General features: G+C 36.4%; 3 protein-coding genes across 4 annotated transcripts; 2 read left to right on the top strand and 1 right to left on the bottom strand.

The window, feature by feature from the left end:
* The first annotated feature begins 200 nt into the window (after positions 1–200).
* Positions 201–4282, top strand: LOC121256992 (ATP-dependent Clp protease proteolytic subunit-related protein 1, chloroplastic-like). The gene is made up of 9 exons (XM_041157830.1): positions 201–548; positions 1229–1344; positions 1519–1722; positions 1811–1915; positions 2073–2135; positions 2324–2435; positions 3487–3548; positions 3627–3809; positions 3900–4282. Exons 1-9 carry the CDS (start codon positions 296–298, stop codon positions 3984–3986), a joined length of 1185 nt encoding a protein of 394 aa, XP_041013764.1. The 5' UTR covers positions 201–295; the 3' UTR covers positions 3987–4282.
* A 473-nt stretch (positions 4283–4755) lies between these two features.
* LOC121256993 (mitotic checkpoint protein BUB3.1-like) lies at positions 4756–9283 on the bottom strand. Its single transcript, XM_041157831.1, is given in 11 exon segments — positions 4756–5003; positions 5097–5197; positions 5286–5364; positions 5949–6029; positions 6516–6591; positions 7040–7048; positions 7051–7305; positions 8302–8384; positions 8730–8860; positions 8960–9053; positions 9055–9283. Coding segments are annotated over 11 exon segments (1020 nt in total). The 5' UTR covers positions 9078–9283; the 3' UTR covers positions 4756–4915.
* Positions 9284–11036: 1753 nt separating this feature from the next.
* On the top strand, positions 11037–17039 carry LOC121256991 (zinc finger protein-like 1 homolog). 2 transcript variants are annotated; one of them, XM_041157829.1, is made up of 9 exons: positions 11037–11307; positions 11649–11729; positions 12667–12787; positions 12907–13001; positions 13262–13333; positions 14933–15181; positions 15656–15764; positions 15905–16091; positions 16692–17039. In XM_041157829.1, the coding sequence occupies exons 1-9, from the start codon at positions 11284–11286 to the stop codon at positions 16777–16779; spliced, it is 1026 nt and encodes a 341-aa protein (XP_041013763.1). In that variant the 5' UTR covers positions 11037–11283; the 3' UTR covers positions 16780–17039. The 2 variants fall into 2 exon arrangements, with proteins under 2 accessions (XP_041013763.1, XP_041013762.1); XM_041157828.1 differs by having other exon boundaries at positions 11040–11307; positions 14933–15199.
* Positions 17040–17505: the final 466 nt, after the last annotated feature.

Here is a 17505-nt window from a genome sequence, read left to right as displayed (position 1 = left end):
AATAAACGACACTTAAAGGTACCGTTTAGATAAAGAGATGATGAGATATAATAGTTTTATATGATTTAAATAAAATATTATTATTTTAATATTATTATTGTTTTATAATTTAAAAATGTTAAATTATTTATTATATTTTATATAAAAATTAAAAAAAATTATGAGGATGAAATTCAGATCACTTCTCAATCAAACGGTCCTAAAAGTCCATGCCACATAGCGGCAGGGAAACAAAGCCACATACTTTTTACACTGCAAAGCGCCGAAGGCAGTGATATCTCTCTTTTCTCTCTCTATGGCAACCTCGCTGCTCTGCCCGCTCTCGGCTCTACCCTCGTCCACCATCGAGGACCCTCGAGCATCTGGGCAAGTGGGTCCCTCTCTTGGGCTCCAGAAGTCCACCTTCCTTCACGGCACCAAGCTCTTCTCTGCATCTCTTGTTCACCCAACAAGTAGGAGCATAGCTGGAAGACGCTTCTGCTCCCCACTTGCCAAATCCTTGGACCACATTCCCAAGCACTTCAGGGAAGAGAATCTCAAAGATGGATGTGAGTCTCTCTCGCCCTCGTTTCCAATTTTCAAAGACACCAACTTTCTCTATATTATTTACCCATGCTCAATTCAATTGTTTTTTGTTCCTTGCGTTTAATTAAAGTCATCTTAATGGAGAAAAAGTTGTGGTTACATAGATTTTTTATTGCTTGAGATATATAATGTTTTCCTTTTCATGGTTTCTGGTATAGGCAAAGAAATTTGCTCGTTATATTTTGATAGTTTAGTTGGATAACACAATCATTTCATGTTTTTAATAATTAAATAAGTTAAAGTTGGAAAGCTGATAATTGAAATTAGATGGATTTGAAAACGGTAGGCTATGATATATTTTGATTTACATTTTGGTAATAATTTACCCCGCCGCACTATTAGATTAAAACTTACGTGGTCCTAATCTAATATCACATCGATTTTATATTCCTGATATTGGTGTCACTCCCCCTTTAACCGTAGATGGTGATGACTATGGCTTGAACTTATTATATGGTACAAAGGATGCCCTAGTGAAAATAAAACCAAACTGGTACTAGATAAAGTGTAAAACCCAATTATAGAGTGCCCTTGTCAGTATGAGAAGAGGCTACACTTGCTGAAAAGCTGCTTTAAATTTTAGTCTCAGCCCAAAAAAAAAATCAAATTGCTACTGAACTTCACCTCCGCTTTGCTCTGATAGTGATGGACAATTACAAGAATGCACCCCAATCTCTTTACGGCCTTACTGCTTCACAAATGGACATGTTCATGACAGAAGATAATCCCATCCGACGGCAGTCAGAAAGAGTTACAGAGGTTACTCTCGCTTCTTACGTACTCCTTGGTTTCATCTGAATGGCTTATGATGTCATATGAAGAAAATCCATTATATATATTATGCTTGTTGGAAGTTGGTTCCCTATATAACCAAAATTTTATGGCAGCAAATTCAGTGATCCGTTGGGTTCTCTTTTTGACAATTATTGACAGGAAAGCATCTCATCTGCCACGAACTATTTGGACCATGGAGGGATGTGGAGTCTGTCAGGCATTGATGAAAAGGGTCCTTCAAAGTACAGTATGAGTGTAAGCATGTATCGTGGAGGAGCCAGAGGATATGGAAGACCCAGAACTGCTCCTCCTGATTTGCCTTCTTTACTCTTAGATGCTCGGATATGCTATCTTGGCATGCCAGTAAGCCACTATACTCTGTCTATCACAATGGCATGTTCTATCCATTTGATCTGAACCATCTTGATATTTTCTTGTCTGCTTGATTTAGATTGTGCCAGCTGTAACCGAGCTCCTTGTTGCTCAATTTATGTGGTTGGACTATGATAACCCTTCAAAGCCTATATATTTATACATAAATTCATCTGGGACACAGGTTAGCATCAAAATGTGTTGTTTTCAGTATTTAGGTTTACCTTCATATAGGAAAATATGATTGGTAAAATCATATTTGCTGTGTCTGGAACTCTGAGTCACATTTATGATCAAAATGTGTGCACATATTTAATTTTATTTCTCTCATGCCATTTTAGAATGAGAAGATGGAGACTGTTGGATCAGAAACTGAGGCATATGCCATAGCTGACATGATGGCTGTAAGTGCTATTACCAACTATATGTGGTATTTTTTGCATCTACAATGATTGTGAAATAAATCATACTGGTACTCAAAACAGATCCATTGAAATTTCTTCTTATGTTTTAGTGTTAGGTCATTGTTTTTATTTTTTGTGCTTAATCTACTTTCTTTAACCTGTGCATATCCTTCATTATCCGCTTGAAGTACGTCAAATCAGATGTCTATACTGTGAATTGTGGCATGGCATATGGTCAAGCAGCAATGCTCCTGTCACTTGGGGCAAAGGGTTATCGTGCTGTACAGCCAAACTGCTCCAGTATGATTCACTTTTCTCTAAAGCTCACAAGATCATAATGACTACTTTCTGCATGGTTGTTCTGCTCCTTTAAGCTAAAAGTGGAGTGCTGTATTTGTATCACTTACTGCATTCACGGTCAACAAACATGTAAATTATTAATCGACTTTAACTGAAGCATTGGGTAAAAGTCAACAATTTCACAATTTTGAAATTCTATTGTTTAGAATTTATAAATGACTTCGGAAAAACCTATTTTTCATCCTTTCTTGGATTTACGTTTTGCTATCATCATAGTTGGTATTCAATTGCTTTCTGGTGGCTGAACCTAATGATTCAAAGCCCTAGATATGGCAACTTACTGGTAGGACTTCTGTTTTCAATGATAAAAGAGCCACCTTCTAATGCCCGAGTTATATCTTCTCGTGCTATCTTTGTTTAGTGTTCAAAGTATGGGGCATACTGATCTTTGCAGTGTTCATATCCCTTCCTCTGCAGACTCTGTTGATCTTTTAAATTTTAGCTTGTGATTCTTTAAGAGGGGTTCTATGTCTGAATCTTGTATGTATAGAGTTCCTCCTCCTGTAATAAGTTTCTAATTCATATAGAAAGAAACTGATCCTGTTATTATTTTATTGATATCAATTCTCACTTATAAAAAAATTTATTGTTATCAATTCTCCTATTAATTGTTATCATCATCTTCATCAAATAAAACCAAAATTTACTAATGACTCTCTATATTAGTAGTCATGTATTTAGTCACTTCACATTCTTTAAAACATGGCACTTTTCTCCAGATTCACCTCCCATGTGTTTTGAGGTCTTTTCACCTTCTTTCCCTCCAGTAGCATGTCTCTACCATTTTATCAACTTTTTCAGAACCCAATAGGAGATGGGAACTAATCATGTTATCGACCATGGTTTAATTGGTTTTTCACTTCACCTTTGCAACCTGCCGATTGACAAATATACTCGAAACGAGTAGATCTTATTTTTGGCAGATGTGTCTGCAGTATAAACATTTGAGCCTTCATATTCTTCCTTTGATTGTCTCTCTTTTTTATTGCAGCAAAGTTATATCTTCCGAAAGTCAACAGATCAAGTGGGGCGGCCATAGATATGTGGATCAAGGTACTGGCTCTGTCACTATCACTGTCTGTGGGTGTGTCTTTTTTGTATGTGTCAGCTTCTTTGACAAGCTTCTTTCAGGCCAAAGAGCTGGATGCAAATACTGAGTACTACATTGAGCTATTAGCAAAAGGAATTGGGAAACCCAAGGAAGAAATCTCTAAAGACATCCAACGACCTAAATATTTCAGAGCACAGGAAGCCATAGATTATGGCATTGCGGACAAGATAATCGACTCAAGGGATATTGCATTTGAGAAGAGGGTAATTTTTTCTTCCTTTTGTTTTCTTTGTTTATTCTTTCTTGTTAACACATGCCTTCGTTCCGATTATAATTATAATTTCTCCAATCAGAACTATGATGAGATGCTCGCCCAATCAAGAGCAACGAGAAGAGCAGGAGGAGCCGGTCCACAAGCTGCTCCCTCTGGATTTAGGTAATTAAAGAGCAGGCAGCAGCATAGCATAAAGGTCAAAAGGAAAGGTTGATGCTGGCATAAAAGCGCCTTGGGAGGATTTGGTCACGCAAGGAGCTTCTGTTGAACTTCTACATATGGTGCGAGAATGATAATGTGCCTTTTGTGACCCCAGAACACTTCTTCTGTACTGTCTTTTTTAAATGCTTATACGTGGTATCTTTGAGATTCCGCAATATTTAATTGCTTGCGTAACCAAAAGACAACAAATTTTGGGCTTTTTATTTTGTATATATATGTAACATCAAGTTGTTTTTCTCTTGTTTGTATGTTTCTGTTAAAAAAAAAAAAGGATTTTTTCCTCGATGCAAAACAAACAAGGAACTGAAGACGTCCGCGATTGGCCAGAAAAGTCCGGCTCTCGGCCCTCCATCCATCTGGATTCTGAGCTTTTTATTATGTTAGGACTTGCGATGGGAGTCCAATCTTCGCAATCCACCGATGCTTCAACGAAATGGACCCAAGTTTCATTCAGGGTGTAGACTTCGACTTAGGTTATTCGAAACCACGCTGAATGATATCACCGTCCATGATCAACTGATTAATCTCTCGATCACAATCTTCAGATCTTGTACACGATCATCTCTTCCCAAGAATTCTTCAAACTCCACAACCCCTGTTCTAACATCTATGAATTTACTCGTTTTTGCCAATCTTTGTTGTATACTCCAGTGAGATTGTCATGTAAATAGCACTTCGAAAAATCGGAGAGACTTATCGAAGAAAGAAAAATCGGAGAGAATCAATATGGGATTTCGCTGCATTTTAACACACCCAACTCGTGCAGACCATTTGCTAACTCTTGTGGATATTACAAAAGTTCGTCCACAGAACAGCATAAAAAATTATACATCCAGACCATTATGGACCAGCAAGGAGATTATACATTTTCTGTTATGCGGGAGGATTTGGGTAGACTTTCGGCTTTGGCTTGACTTCTATTTCATTTACGCTGCGAACATAGATAGCATCTGGTTCGTGACTGCAAGATGCAAAGACAACACATAAGAGTCAGCATGTAAGGCTTTGGGCAGGTTTGTTTTTTGTGGGGTGGGGAGAAGGGAGTTGATCTTACGCTTTATCTCCCTCTTCATATGTATAACTTGATGCCACCGCCAAAAGGCGGCCATCTCTGCTAAATGAAAGTGCTGCAATGCTTGTCGGATATTTTGAGTACTGGAAAAGAGCAAACAGAAATTCAAAGAAATTAAAGCTTTCAACAATTTTACCCAAGATGTCAGCATTTACATAAGCAAACTTTTACCTGATACAGCCTCTTCTTGTTATTCCCATCCCACACATTCACAAAGCCATCACAACCTCCAGTCGCAAATGTGCCATAGCTGCAGGTTGAATTTGAAAGAATATAGTAACTGTGTGAACAGTATGGAAAGAAGCTGCTATAGTTAATCTCAGAATGTGGACTTAATTGTCAACCCCAGCTCAAAGATAATTTATCCACCTCCAGATCCGACTCAAAAGGGGCAATTGTGCTTACTTCTCAGTTCAGTTACACAGATTGTTTGTCCACATCGGCCAATTGTGTGCAAGCACATATAAAATCCTGTTAACACGCTTTATTTACAGATTTGCTTTTGATTTATTTTATTTTACACATGTTTCTAAGTTGGCTTTACTCATATTTCTTTCAGGTCAACAAAATTAGTTATTCCTACACTAATATGAGAACAGATTCTTGACTTTATTAGCAACAATCTGGACCATGCTCCTTGTTATAAACTGCCCAATTTGTAAAGGTCATACCAAGAAAACTAAATTCACAAGAATGATCTTCGCCAAAGCAAGTATTTTAGATATAAAAAGATTACACATTTGACAAGCCTGTTCAGTTCTATCAATTAAAAGATTCAACGCGCACAGAATATCAAAATCAATAATTCAATGCACAAAGAATTCAAAAACTTACACAGGGTGGAATGCAATGGCATTTACTGGGTAGACAATGTCCCTTCCAGCCTCTGATTTTCTATGACACTTAAATGCATACCTGAACATCACTTAAAATCTTGAGCAAGAAATATGATCGCCGAAAGGCATACAGCAGGGAAAAAAAAAAAAAAAAAAAGGCCTACTAGCATTTTCATGCTATATTAGCAGTGAAAGATCAGCAAACTCCCAACCAGCCACAAATGATGGCACAAAACATGACAAGGCTATAATTTAACCAAGAATGTATAACATGCAACATACTATACACCCTAACAATTTCTGAACTAACAAAAGCACACTTTGCAATGTTGCAAGTGCTGTTTGTAACGACTCAAGGAAACTCGAAAGAACTAATCAAAGTTACAATTGGAGCCCTTGAAGTCATATGAATGACAAGAACTTCTCAATTTCAGGCAATGAAGGATCCCCTTCTTCATACTTTACAGAAACACAGTTGGAAAAACTGCAAAAGGTGATTAAAACAGGGAACATTATTCAAGTAATAGGGTGCTTCATAATGGTCCATGCAAAGATCAACACATACTTTTTGGCTTGACTAGCCTCTGAGAGATCAAAAAATTCCATTGCGACTCTTCCTTCAACAGAGCTCAGGGCATATCCTGCTAACAGTAGTCAAATATGTTAATATGAAATCCTAGAGAATAGAGAGGAAGAGTGCTTCGAATGGACAAAATAAGTGGACTATTTTCAGCAAAACGCTATAACCCCTTCTCATGGATATACAGCAAAGTGGCCAAACACAAGCTTCTAGCTTGCTTCCTGACTCTCTTTTTCCCCATATGTTATGCTATCTCAGTCAGAGGAGGATTTATCACAACCTACCGAATAGATATACTAAAAACTTCTAGACAAGTTTACTTATTGTAGTCAATTAAAATATTTCAAATGATACAGCATAAGAAAAGAGCAACTGCCTATGGTATAGCTGCAAATTCAAGAAAGCAACTCAAGTGCAAACCTTTATATCAATAGGACCAGAAACTGTCTTTAAAGTGAGGAGGGAATGAAAGAGAGAATGGGCGGTGTTTAACCGCAAAAGCATATTACCTGTTCCATTGGATAGCAGCGCACACATCTAGTTTGATATTTCAATGAAGATTCCCTTCGCTGTTCGGGTTGAGACATATTTCTCAAATCATAGACATTTACATGTCTTCCTGCAGTTGCTACAACTAATCGATTTCCAACAAGAGAAAGTGAGTAAACACGCTCAGGTTGTGGGTATGTCCCAACAAGAGTGCGATCCTGCCCACTTGCACCCCTAGGATCCCAACACTTCAAGGTTTTGTCCCAACTACCAGTGATTAATTGCCCTGGAATAATTCACAGGTAAGAGAGAATATTACACATGAATTACCAAACAAACGAGACAGAATGGTTCTATTGGAAACATTTTTTATATTTCATTAATATAGTATAAACATTCTAAGGTCAAAAGCAGCATAAAAGTCCTGTGTTTTTAATTATTCCAGGGACATGAGAACATACTTAATGTAGTAATGCAACCAGTCCGACAACAGATCCTTCCTTTAATTTAAAACTCTGTAAAGGATCTCAACACTGGTTGAAAGAAAATATTTCCTCGTAAATTAATAACTGCCTTAGTTGTCCCTTCTAGTCATCATTGCAGCAGATACTACCAAAAAATGCTAGGTCAGACTATACCTTGGTTATCATGCCTAGGTGATACAGAGTTTATTGTGCATAGGTGATAGAGTAAAAAGAGGAATTGTCACTTGTAACCAATTAATTAAAATCATTATCTCATACTGTAATTACAAGTTGCCAACCAATTACCTATAAAAAATAAAAATAAAAACAAGTTACCAACCAATTACAAGTAACAATCATTTCTTCACATTTTTTTTATCAGCAAATAAGAATTTTATTGAAATAGGAAAAGCCAAGGACACTTGACATATACAAGAGTCATTTCTTCACATTGATTTCATACCAAGTACAAAACTTGACCATGGCAAACTTCTTGACTATCCAGCCCTATAAGTGCCCAAGATAGATACAACCATAGGCCATGAAGAAATTATTGTTGCTTTAATATCCAGACATGTCTGGTCACTTCTTCATTTTCAGTCTCAATTGATTTCTGTTCATCTTAAGATTAGCATGATGCAACCTTTTTCACTTATCAAAAAAGGATTAGCATGACACAACCTTGTTAGTTTTTCTTTATGGTTATTTTTATTGTTATTATTATTCAATAGCTGCTCAAAATCGTGACATTCCAGCAAAAAATCAAAAAATTTAAATAAGCAAAGGACTAAGGAGAACGTGAGTACTGCAAAACAAACCTGCTGCATAAGAGTATTCAACACAACGCACAGGCGCATCATGCCTTCCCAAAATATCCTCCTTATTGTAGCTGAAGACAAGCCTGAAACAGAGATGCCATAACACCAAAATAACATCTCCAAAATTATAATCAACATTGAAAACCGGGCAACAAAAACCAGATAGAAGCAATAATCTAAAAATATACAGATCTCAAAGTTAGAGATGCTAAGCCTCGGCTATATTCAGAAGGATAAGGAAGTCATAGATTGACTATAATCTTATGGTTTGACTTATTACATTTATTGAAGAATGAAAGTCTCGCCGAACATTGTATTAATTGAACTAAGCTCAGCTAATGTAATATCACACCTAAGCTTCTGTTGGGTGAATGTTTTCATGTTTTGAGATCCGTAAAACGGAAGGAAAAAAAAAAAAAAGCACTGACCGTCTAACTGTATGATCGGCACTGGCACTGAAACCCGATGAATCATCGTGGAAGCAACAGTCGAGGACGGGACCGCCGTGCAAGAACTCGCCTCGCAGAGCATTGGCGCTGGCATCGTACAATCGGACGCTCTAAAAAATCAGAACAGAGATTGAGGCTTAGTTTTGAATTTAGTGAGCTAGGAGCAGGATGAGCGAGAAGAGATGGAGGAAGAAGAGGTGAAAGCGTACCTTGTCCCAGGAGGAGACGAGCAGGTGATCGCTGTGGTTGGAGAACCGGAGGTTGGAGATGCCGTCGGAGGGAGGTTGGAGAGCTCGCGGCCCGGGCCGGCGGTTGGACAGATGTCATGCCGGAACTGACTTGCTTGGTCTAAGAGAGTGTAAGAGGTAGCGAGGGAGCAGAGGCAGTGAGTGTGTTTAGGGCTTTTGAATTTTGATTTTGATTTCAGATGAAGCGCTTTTTTTTTTTTTGTTTTTTTTAATTAATGAGCGGTGGGGAATTTAAATTCAAACGAGAGACGGGAGTTCGATTGTGGCGGTCAGTCGTTTGACAAGTTCGGAAGTTCCTCAGCGTATATATATATCCTTAAGATGGTAATTTGCTGGGAAAAGGATTTCTCAAGTTCACAGGAACGTGAGGGATTAAAGCGGATAAAATAAATAAAAATCAAGCTATGTAATATTTATATATATATATATATATTTGGTAGTATTAAATATGTAATAAACTATTTGACGTGTTTATCTCTATCTTATTTGAAAATTTTGAATTTAAATACAAATTTAAAAGAATATTTTCTTAATATATAAAAAGTTAATGTAGATAGCATTACTCTTAAAACACCAAATCGAGTGTGTAAAAGCTTACTCTCAATCAATACAAAAAATTATAAAATTATTATTTTTAATTTTAAGCTTTATCATTACATTTTTTTTCTTTTTGAAATGAAGTTTTATCATTTCTAATAATTATTATTTATGTATTTTAAATTTTATTTTACACATTATAAGTACACATTTTTTAGTGTTATTACTAGTCTATCAACACATCATTTATTATAAGATCTACAATAATTATCGACAAATTAAAATACTTAATAATTATTATAAAATATACTTCAATTAAATAGCATGTTAAGGTTCTAAAAAAACCCCTCTCTCTCTCTCTCTCTCTCTCTCACCCACCAAAGTCTCCAAAGCCCGAACTTGGTTTTTTCACTACAGTTCTTCCTATTCCTCCACTTTCCCCATCTACCTACTTTGCCTATAAAGTTAGTTCTAATTTCTTAGTTATTTTGTTTCATTCAAGGTTAAAAAATAAAGATTTGTAATTTTTCGGCAATATCTGAGAGAAGTGACAGTTTCTTGATAATTGTCATGCATAACGCTCACGAGCCACACAACCATGCGTGGGTCTCATGCCCCTCATCTTCTGACAACTTTTTTTGCTACATGCGTTGAACCAACAGATTCGCTACCATTAGATTTGACTGTTGTGGTTATATAGAGATAGACACGTGGGCCCCATGCGCCGTCACAGATTATGGAGTTTACCTAAGTTGGTTCAAATTGTAATACATTCATCTTCACCTTTATCTTACTATTTTTCATACTGATTTTCTATATTTTGTTGGTATACTCTTATATCCAAAGAGTTTAGTAAAAATTTCAAACCTTTGACACTCAAAGATCATCACCCCTTCTTTAGTCTCTTGTTGACCTCTTTCTATTACAATTCATGAGACCCACTTTTTGTTACTTCTACTATTGGCGCGAGAATCATATATATTCTTTTGGAAGAGTGTGGAGACTTGCGGTGATATATGAGACGATGGAGTTATAATTTTTTATTTTACTTTGTATTATAAGAGTTGTTCTATTTGATCACAAGATCACAAAGACAAGACAGTTGACTTTCCAAAAAGTCATTTTAAGATAAAATGTAATTACTACAAGTACCATAACATTCAGTTAAGGATTACAATCTCACTCTTAAATATATAAAAATTTTCACTTTGTACAACTCTCCTTAGCTGAGAAATGGGATCTGTCGGAATCCCTACCCCTTATTTATGTATTTCCATATCTTTTATTATAATATATCAAGTTTATTTAGAAAAAAAAGTCAAAAATAAATTTACAAATAGGTTTTTAAATTCAATACAAAATATCGTTCGACACAAATTTAAGATGTGGTGTAAATTTGACAACGCTGAGTGGCCCAAAACATATTTGTAGCCCAAGTCCACAGGCCAGCTCGGCCCTTCCACTACCACCATGCACGTTGCACTGTCACATGCGTTGTCATGTCAAAAATTCCACAATTTTACCGTTCAACCAAATTATAGGGGAAAAAAAAATCAAGAAGAAAACCGAAACGGATCTCCATGCCGAGCACTGCAACTCTAGACGATGACAACAAAAAAATTACATTAATTCGGTGAAGCCCCATCGTTCTCTCTCTACCTTAATTGGTCTTAAACCCTAATAGTCTCCACCATTTCGTTAATACCTTATTGATCGGTCTGGTTTAAGATTGTGCACCGTTCAATGCAATGGTGGTCTGTAAATGCAGAAAGGTGAGTGCTATAATTACTCAGTGTTTTCTTTCTTTGTTTCTTATAATTTTTGTGCTGGTTCATTTGCTTGAGGTTTGGATCGGATCAAGCTCGTATTCCGATATACAAGGAGATCCGCTCCCGGCTTTACGGATTATTGTTTTAATTTTCATTTCCATGTCTGAATTTGGTGGTTCAATTCAACGAAAAAAGGACAACGTTTTTTTTTCTTTTAAAAAAATAAGGGGATGGTTTCGTTTAGCGTTTGACATATGATTTATCGGGGAAGTTACCCTCCGTTTTATATCACTAGCTGCACTCTGGATCTTGTGAGCTTATTATGCCAATTTCGGGTGTTTCAGGCCACTAAACTATATTGTTTCGTGCACAAAGTCCCCGTTTGTGGAGAGTGCATCTGTTTTCCGGAGCACCAAATATGCGTGGTAAATTATCTTCATTATTGCATATTACTACATTGACCTTAGTTTGTTATTTGTTTTATTATAATCTATCGGATGGATTTGTTGTACATCCTCATGTTCGACTTATTTTTATTTATTTTATTATCAAAGCTCAATCTTGATTGTATCAGCAATAAAAGTCTCATTATGGCATCATGCGATTTGGATAAAAGTTTGTTGGGAGTGTAGAAAAAGGAGCTTCTAATGGTTTGAAATTGGAAGCAGGACATGATAATATGTTTAAGGTGAGGTGTAATAAATGGAGGGAGGGCGCATACCCAAATTATTGAATAGGTTCATCTGTATACGTGCACAACTCAGTGTGTGTGTGTCTCTTAATTTTGAAGGCAAAGTTCAGTTTGGTAAACCTGGATAGACATGTTCCCACGTTGTATTTGTTTTGAAAAATTTCTTTGCCGTATTGTTTGCATGATTCTCCAGAAGAAAAATATGAACAAGCTTTTACATTACAGAAAATATTCTACATTTCAAACAAAATATTTTCCTTTTGCAATGATTTGGACTTAACATTTGTTACCTTTGCTCTCTGGTTTTAGGTGTTTTGATATTACTTTTTGTCTCGTTGGATTATTTTCTACTATTTGCATGTTAAAAACTTATAGAAAGGATGCTGATTTGACTCCATTGTAATTTATTTGTGGCCATTTATTGATAGAGATCAATATGAAAGCTGTTTCTATGAGATGCATTAGTATGCCTCTGTCCATTTATTTATTTGTGCGTGTGATGTGAATGCATTACTCGGGTTTGGGGTTTAACTTGATAAAAGACACGTTGCATTTGCATGATCTCTGGTGTTCCTTGTTATCAAAAAACAATCTGTGCACAAAATTTCTCTATGACAGTATCATAAGTTTGTCCAGGATCTAAGCTGCATTAATCTTGTTTTCCTTTCTAGGTCCGTACATACTCAGAATGGGTAATAGATGGCGAGTATGATTGGCCTCCTAAATGCTCCCAGTGTCAAGCTGAGCTTGGAGAGGGGACTGGTTCACAAACCACTCGTTTGGGTTGCTTGCGTACGTGATTTTGCAGATATAGTTACTGCGTCTGACTTGCATATTATCTGTCAAAGAATGCTTTCTGAACTTTTACTTGATAACACAATTTACATCTATTTATTTCTTTATTACTTCAGATGTTCTACACACAAATTGCTTGATTTCACATATCAAGAGTTTTCCTTTGCATACGGCACCAGCTGGATACATGTGTCCTGCGTGTTCCACTTCAGTAAGTAACTTCTTGCAGTTATCTAGAAATTAATCTTAGAATGTTAATTTCACTTATTTCCTGTTTTAGTGCCTTATAGTACATGTTTATGAAAACTTAAAATGACTGAAGTTCGTTACTGTGATGATTCTTTCAAGATATTGCCATGTGATTTATGATCAAGCACAACTTAAAAGATTTTTACCAAGATAATCCATAATTTACTTATTAAAAAGAGAAAAGATAATCCAAATTCATTTTCTAGTATTTTGTTATTGTAGATATGGCCTCCCAAGAGTGTGAAAGATTCGGGATCCCGTCTTCATTCATTGCTCAAGGAAGCTATTATGCTGGTAAGGTCAATGCCTATCTCTTGCATATTGCAAAGAGAAGCACTCAAGCAACAACCTTGCAAACTACTTACTAATGCTTTTATCAGTAAAGTGTTGTTCCACTAATTGCAAAACTTCCTTGGCTATTGTGGTCCTGTTTTGCACATTCCTAGTTGGATGGTTGCCATTGGTGTTAGCTTCTCCAGTTGTGATCTCATTATCTTTTGATTTTCACCCTGGATTGATATGGTTGGTTATATTTGCCTGTTGGTTGTGATAAATGAGTGCTTAGAATGATTTTTCTACTCTATACCTTTCCTTTTGTTTTGATTTTACTCTCGTGACTATGTAGACAAGGGATCCTGGGTTTATCTTAATGCCTTTGTCACTGGTGGAGTCACTTCTCTGCTAACTTTCTTATTCATAAATAGGAGAGTTCCAAATATAAGGAATGATCATCTAGTGTTAGTGTGCTTAAGAGTGGCAAGACACTAGGATTGCCTTTTAGGCATATAACTTGGCAGTGTAGTCTGATCCAGAGCAGTTACAAATATAAGGAATTCTCATCTGTGCCCATTGGTTAAGAACCGTCCTGAGGTGCTGCAAAGTGATTTTTAGTTCTACACTTGCTGAAGTCGTCAAATCATTAAATGATTTTTAGTTCGACTGTCTTACTGCAAAGGTGGGTTTTCTCCTTATTTTGGTGCATCTTCCTTCTGTTGTTGGTCCCATGCTTGGTTTCTTGATCTAGCTGCTCAGGCTTTAAAATTAGGCCAACATCTAGGTGGAGTCAGGCAAAGGTCTGCACATTCTTTCTTAATTCGAGCTGAGGCCAGGCACAGGTCAGTCCAGCCAACCCAATCATCAGGTGTAGTCTATGCTAGCATGTCCAGGCTTTGGTTACTGAAAGGCTTGTTCTATGTCATTATACAATAAGTGTTTACATTAGTTTCTGGAAGCAGTTGAAGATTCAATTCATTAAGGTGGAACTCTTTCATTTACTAATGAATATTTGAGGTTTCTGCAGACACTGCTGTGAGTCTGGAAAATTAAGGTGAACAACAACTCAGTTTGTGTCTAGAACCAGTATGCTATTTTTTTTAGCTTGGAAATTGCATTTAAGATACTTCTAATTTTGAACTATTATGTGGTCAATTTTGTGAAATAATCTGCTGATGTGGGCACCCATTTGATACAGTATAGTGCTCTCATTGTTTATAATTTGCAGCAAGAGACGTCCGTTGGAAAATGAGGGTGTCCCGTGATAATGAGAGCAAAGAAGTACCCATAAACTGTCAACTTTGTGAGCCATATGTGTAATCACATTCCTTTTTGACATGTTAATGAAGACCTGATTTATGTGGCTTCTAGGTGGAACGTAATGTGTATTAGTCCCTTAAAATGAGGGCGTCCCCTCATTTTAGGGGACTCTATGTGACAGGATAAATGGATGTACTGCATGCATCATTTTGTGAAACTGTTTCCTTTTGCAGTTATCTTTTAAAGGAGTGCTCTGATATCTATATTTGTAGTGATTTACCCTGTGCTGGATTCGTTTGTCTCTCTCGTATCCTTTTTATTTTCATTACGTATTGTTAATTTCTGTCAGCTGCTATGCAGACTGGTCTGGAGAAGAATTTGTTTGGAAACCATCCAATTTCATTGGCAGCAATAGAGTCCCGTGGGCCTTCTCCTGCATTTGCATCAGATCCTCTAGTTGCATCATCTTCTACTGGAGGCATGGAGAACAGTGCGAGCTCATTGCCCTTGGTAGTACAAAATGAAATAACTGTTGCAGAAGGAGGGTCTTCCAAACTTTCAGTGACAGATCCTTTGGAGATAGATGGTCCGAGTACAGCTGGAAATTTTGTGAGAAGCTCGAGCCCTGTAGGTGTTTGAAGATTTCGGTGTCAACTTTTGCATCTGAATTTTTGATTCTAGGTTCTGCTTGGTTCAAGTTCTTGCTTTTTGATTTTCAAAATACAACATTCTTATATTTTGAACTTTAGCCACAAAGTAGTGAAAGCATTAGTACATTTGATTATGCTTGCAAATATCACTAGAAACTGTCTCAAAGGTCATATTCAAAATGCTCATGATAGGCTAATACAAATGATGTCTTAGCTAAGACTAAAAAGCAGAAAAATATTTTATAGGTTCCAACCAAAGGCAGCCTTTGTGAACTTGTTCTTTTTTTCAATTTGCAATTTAGTGTGGCTTTGTATGATAAATTTTGCACGTATGTTGGATGTTCAGGTGTATTCTTATGGTAGGATAAATATCTCATACCATGCATTCTTACCCAAAGAAAAAGGCTATAATTTTGTTTTAATTGCATTCCAGCCTGGTGCTACAACACGAAAGGGTGCCTTCCATGTTGAACGACAAAATTCTGAAATTTCATATTATGCAGATGATGAAGATGCGAATCGTAAGAAGTATACTAGAAGGGGTAAGTAGATAGTTCTCTGATCAAAGTTGCTTTTTTCTTCATAATGATGTTGTTTGTAGAAAATGTTGCAAACAAAGGTATCCAACACTGGGACTGATTGGAATTGCTTCATTATCTTCCTGTGGGGTTCCCATTTGTAGGTCCATTCCGGCAAAAATTTCTTAGAGCTTTGCTTCCTTTCTGGTCAAGTACATTACCAACTTTACCAGTGACAGCACCCCAGCGAAAAGATGCATCGAGTGCCAATGATGGGCCTGAAGGTCGTGTGCGGCATCAAAGATCATCAAGGATGGATCCGAGAAAAGTCCTGCTTTTTATTGCACTCATGTAATTCTTAATTTTTTTTAGTTTAAATACTTTAAAGAAAAATGGAACTTTTAAGAATGAAAATAATTTAGTAGAAAGAGGTAAAACAACGAGAAGGAAAGGGGAAGGATTGAGAAAACAGACGTTTTGTGACTAGAAAACAGCTGCATTTGGACTATGAGATGATCTAAGATGATTTGTGAATAATAGTATTTTGTGAGTTCCATTGAGATGTGTTTGAATGTAAATAGGTTGAGATATGTGTTTAGATGTATGAAGTAAGTTGAGATAGACTTAACTTTTTTATGAAAAATTGAAAAAGTAGTGGGTCCTATCTATGATTGGTTTGAGATGAGTTGATGTGAGTTTGTGTTCCAAACATAACCAGTGGTCTGAGTTCTAATAGCCTTCGAGTTTGGTTTAGGGTGGATAGTGAAGGTGGGGGGTGTATTGCTGACCATCATAATTTGGTAATATTACCTTCTGATAACTTTTAGGAATTAGGATAGTATTTTCTTCTAATTGTTAATAAACTTATCCAAGAATTGAAATACGAGACATGAAAAGAAACAATCCCTTCTTTCACTAATGTATTTGTTTCTTTCTCCCGATCTTGTGCAGGGCATGCATGGCAACTATGGGTATTTTGTATTACAGACTAGTGCAGCGGGGTCTTGGTGTGGGACTGCATGAAGACGAACAGCAGTGAATATGAGTAGAATTGTGATGCATATCAGGATATTGAGACCTGCTGGTTGCTGGTGCTTCTGCTGTTGTGTTTATGTTTTCGTCCTCACATGTTGCTAGAGATGCAAGTGGATTGTAGGGAAATTTCATTTCAGTGATTACGATGGTGATAAGTTACACATATTTGCTTTATAATTTTTTTTTCTTAAAAGCCTTTACCCTTGTTTTCTGGGGTCTGTTTTGAATCGAGTTGGAAGTTAAAAGGAAATTGATTTGTTCAAACTTGGTTGTTTTGTAATTATCTATTTGTTCAATGACTTCACACTCCAAAGTCACCCAAACACATTAATCAAATAAAAAAGGGAACGAACACGAAAAAGGTGGGATTTACCCCGTTGTGTTCATAACGTCTCTATTAATTTGTTTTAACCATGTACTATCAGTCTCCTGGAATTAAGTTCATCTATTTTTCTCTTTCTTTTTTAAAAATAAAAAATAAAAATCCCCGGCTTCCTCTTTCTTTTCATCCCTTCTGGCCATCTGGGTAGTTCATGGGTTTATTTTAAAAGATATTAGAACGAAACGTAATTAGTGTCAAACATAAACAAACCAGTACTTTACTAAAGAAAAAATAAGCAATATATTTAAATCTGAAACTTTGAGAAATACAAGTACAAAATCAACCCAAATATTCTAAGGTGTTTATATTAAGCAATAATCAGAACAAAACAACTTAATAAGATCTCAA

The sequence above is a fragment of the Juglans microcarpa x Juglans regia genome, chromosome 3S, assembly GCF_004785595.1.
Source record: "Juglans microcarpa x Juglans regia isolate MS1-56 chromosome 3S, Jm3101_v1.0, whole genome shotgun sequence".
NCBI classification, from domain to species: domain Eukaryota; kingdom Viridiplantae; phylum Streptophyta; class Magnoliopsida; order Fagales; family Juglandaceae; genus Juglans; species Juglans microcarpa x Juglans regia.
The sequence above is the reverse complement of the archived record's forward strand: the minus strand, read 5'-3'. Positions and strand labels throughout refer to the sequence as shown.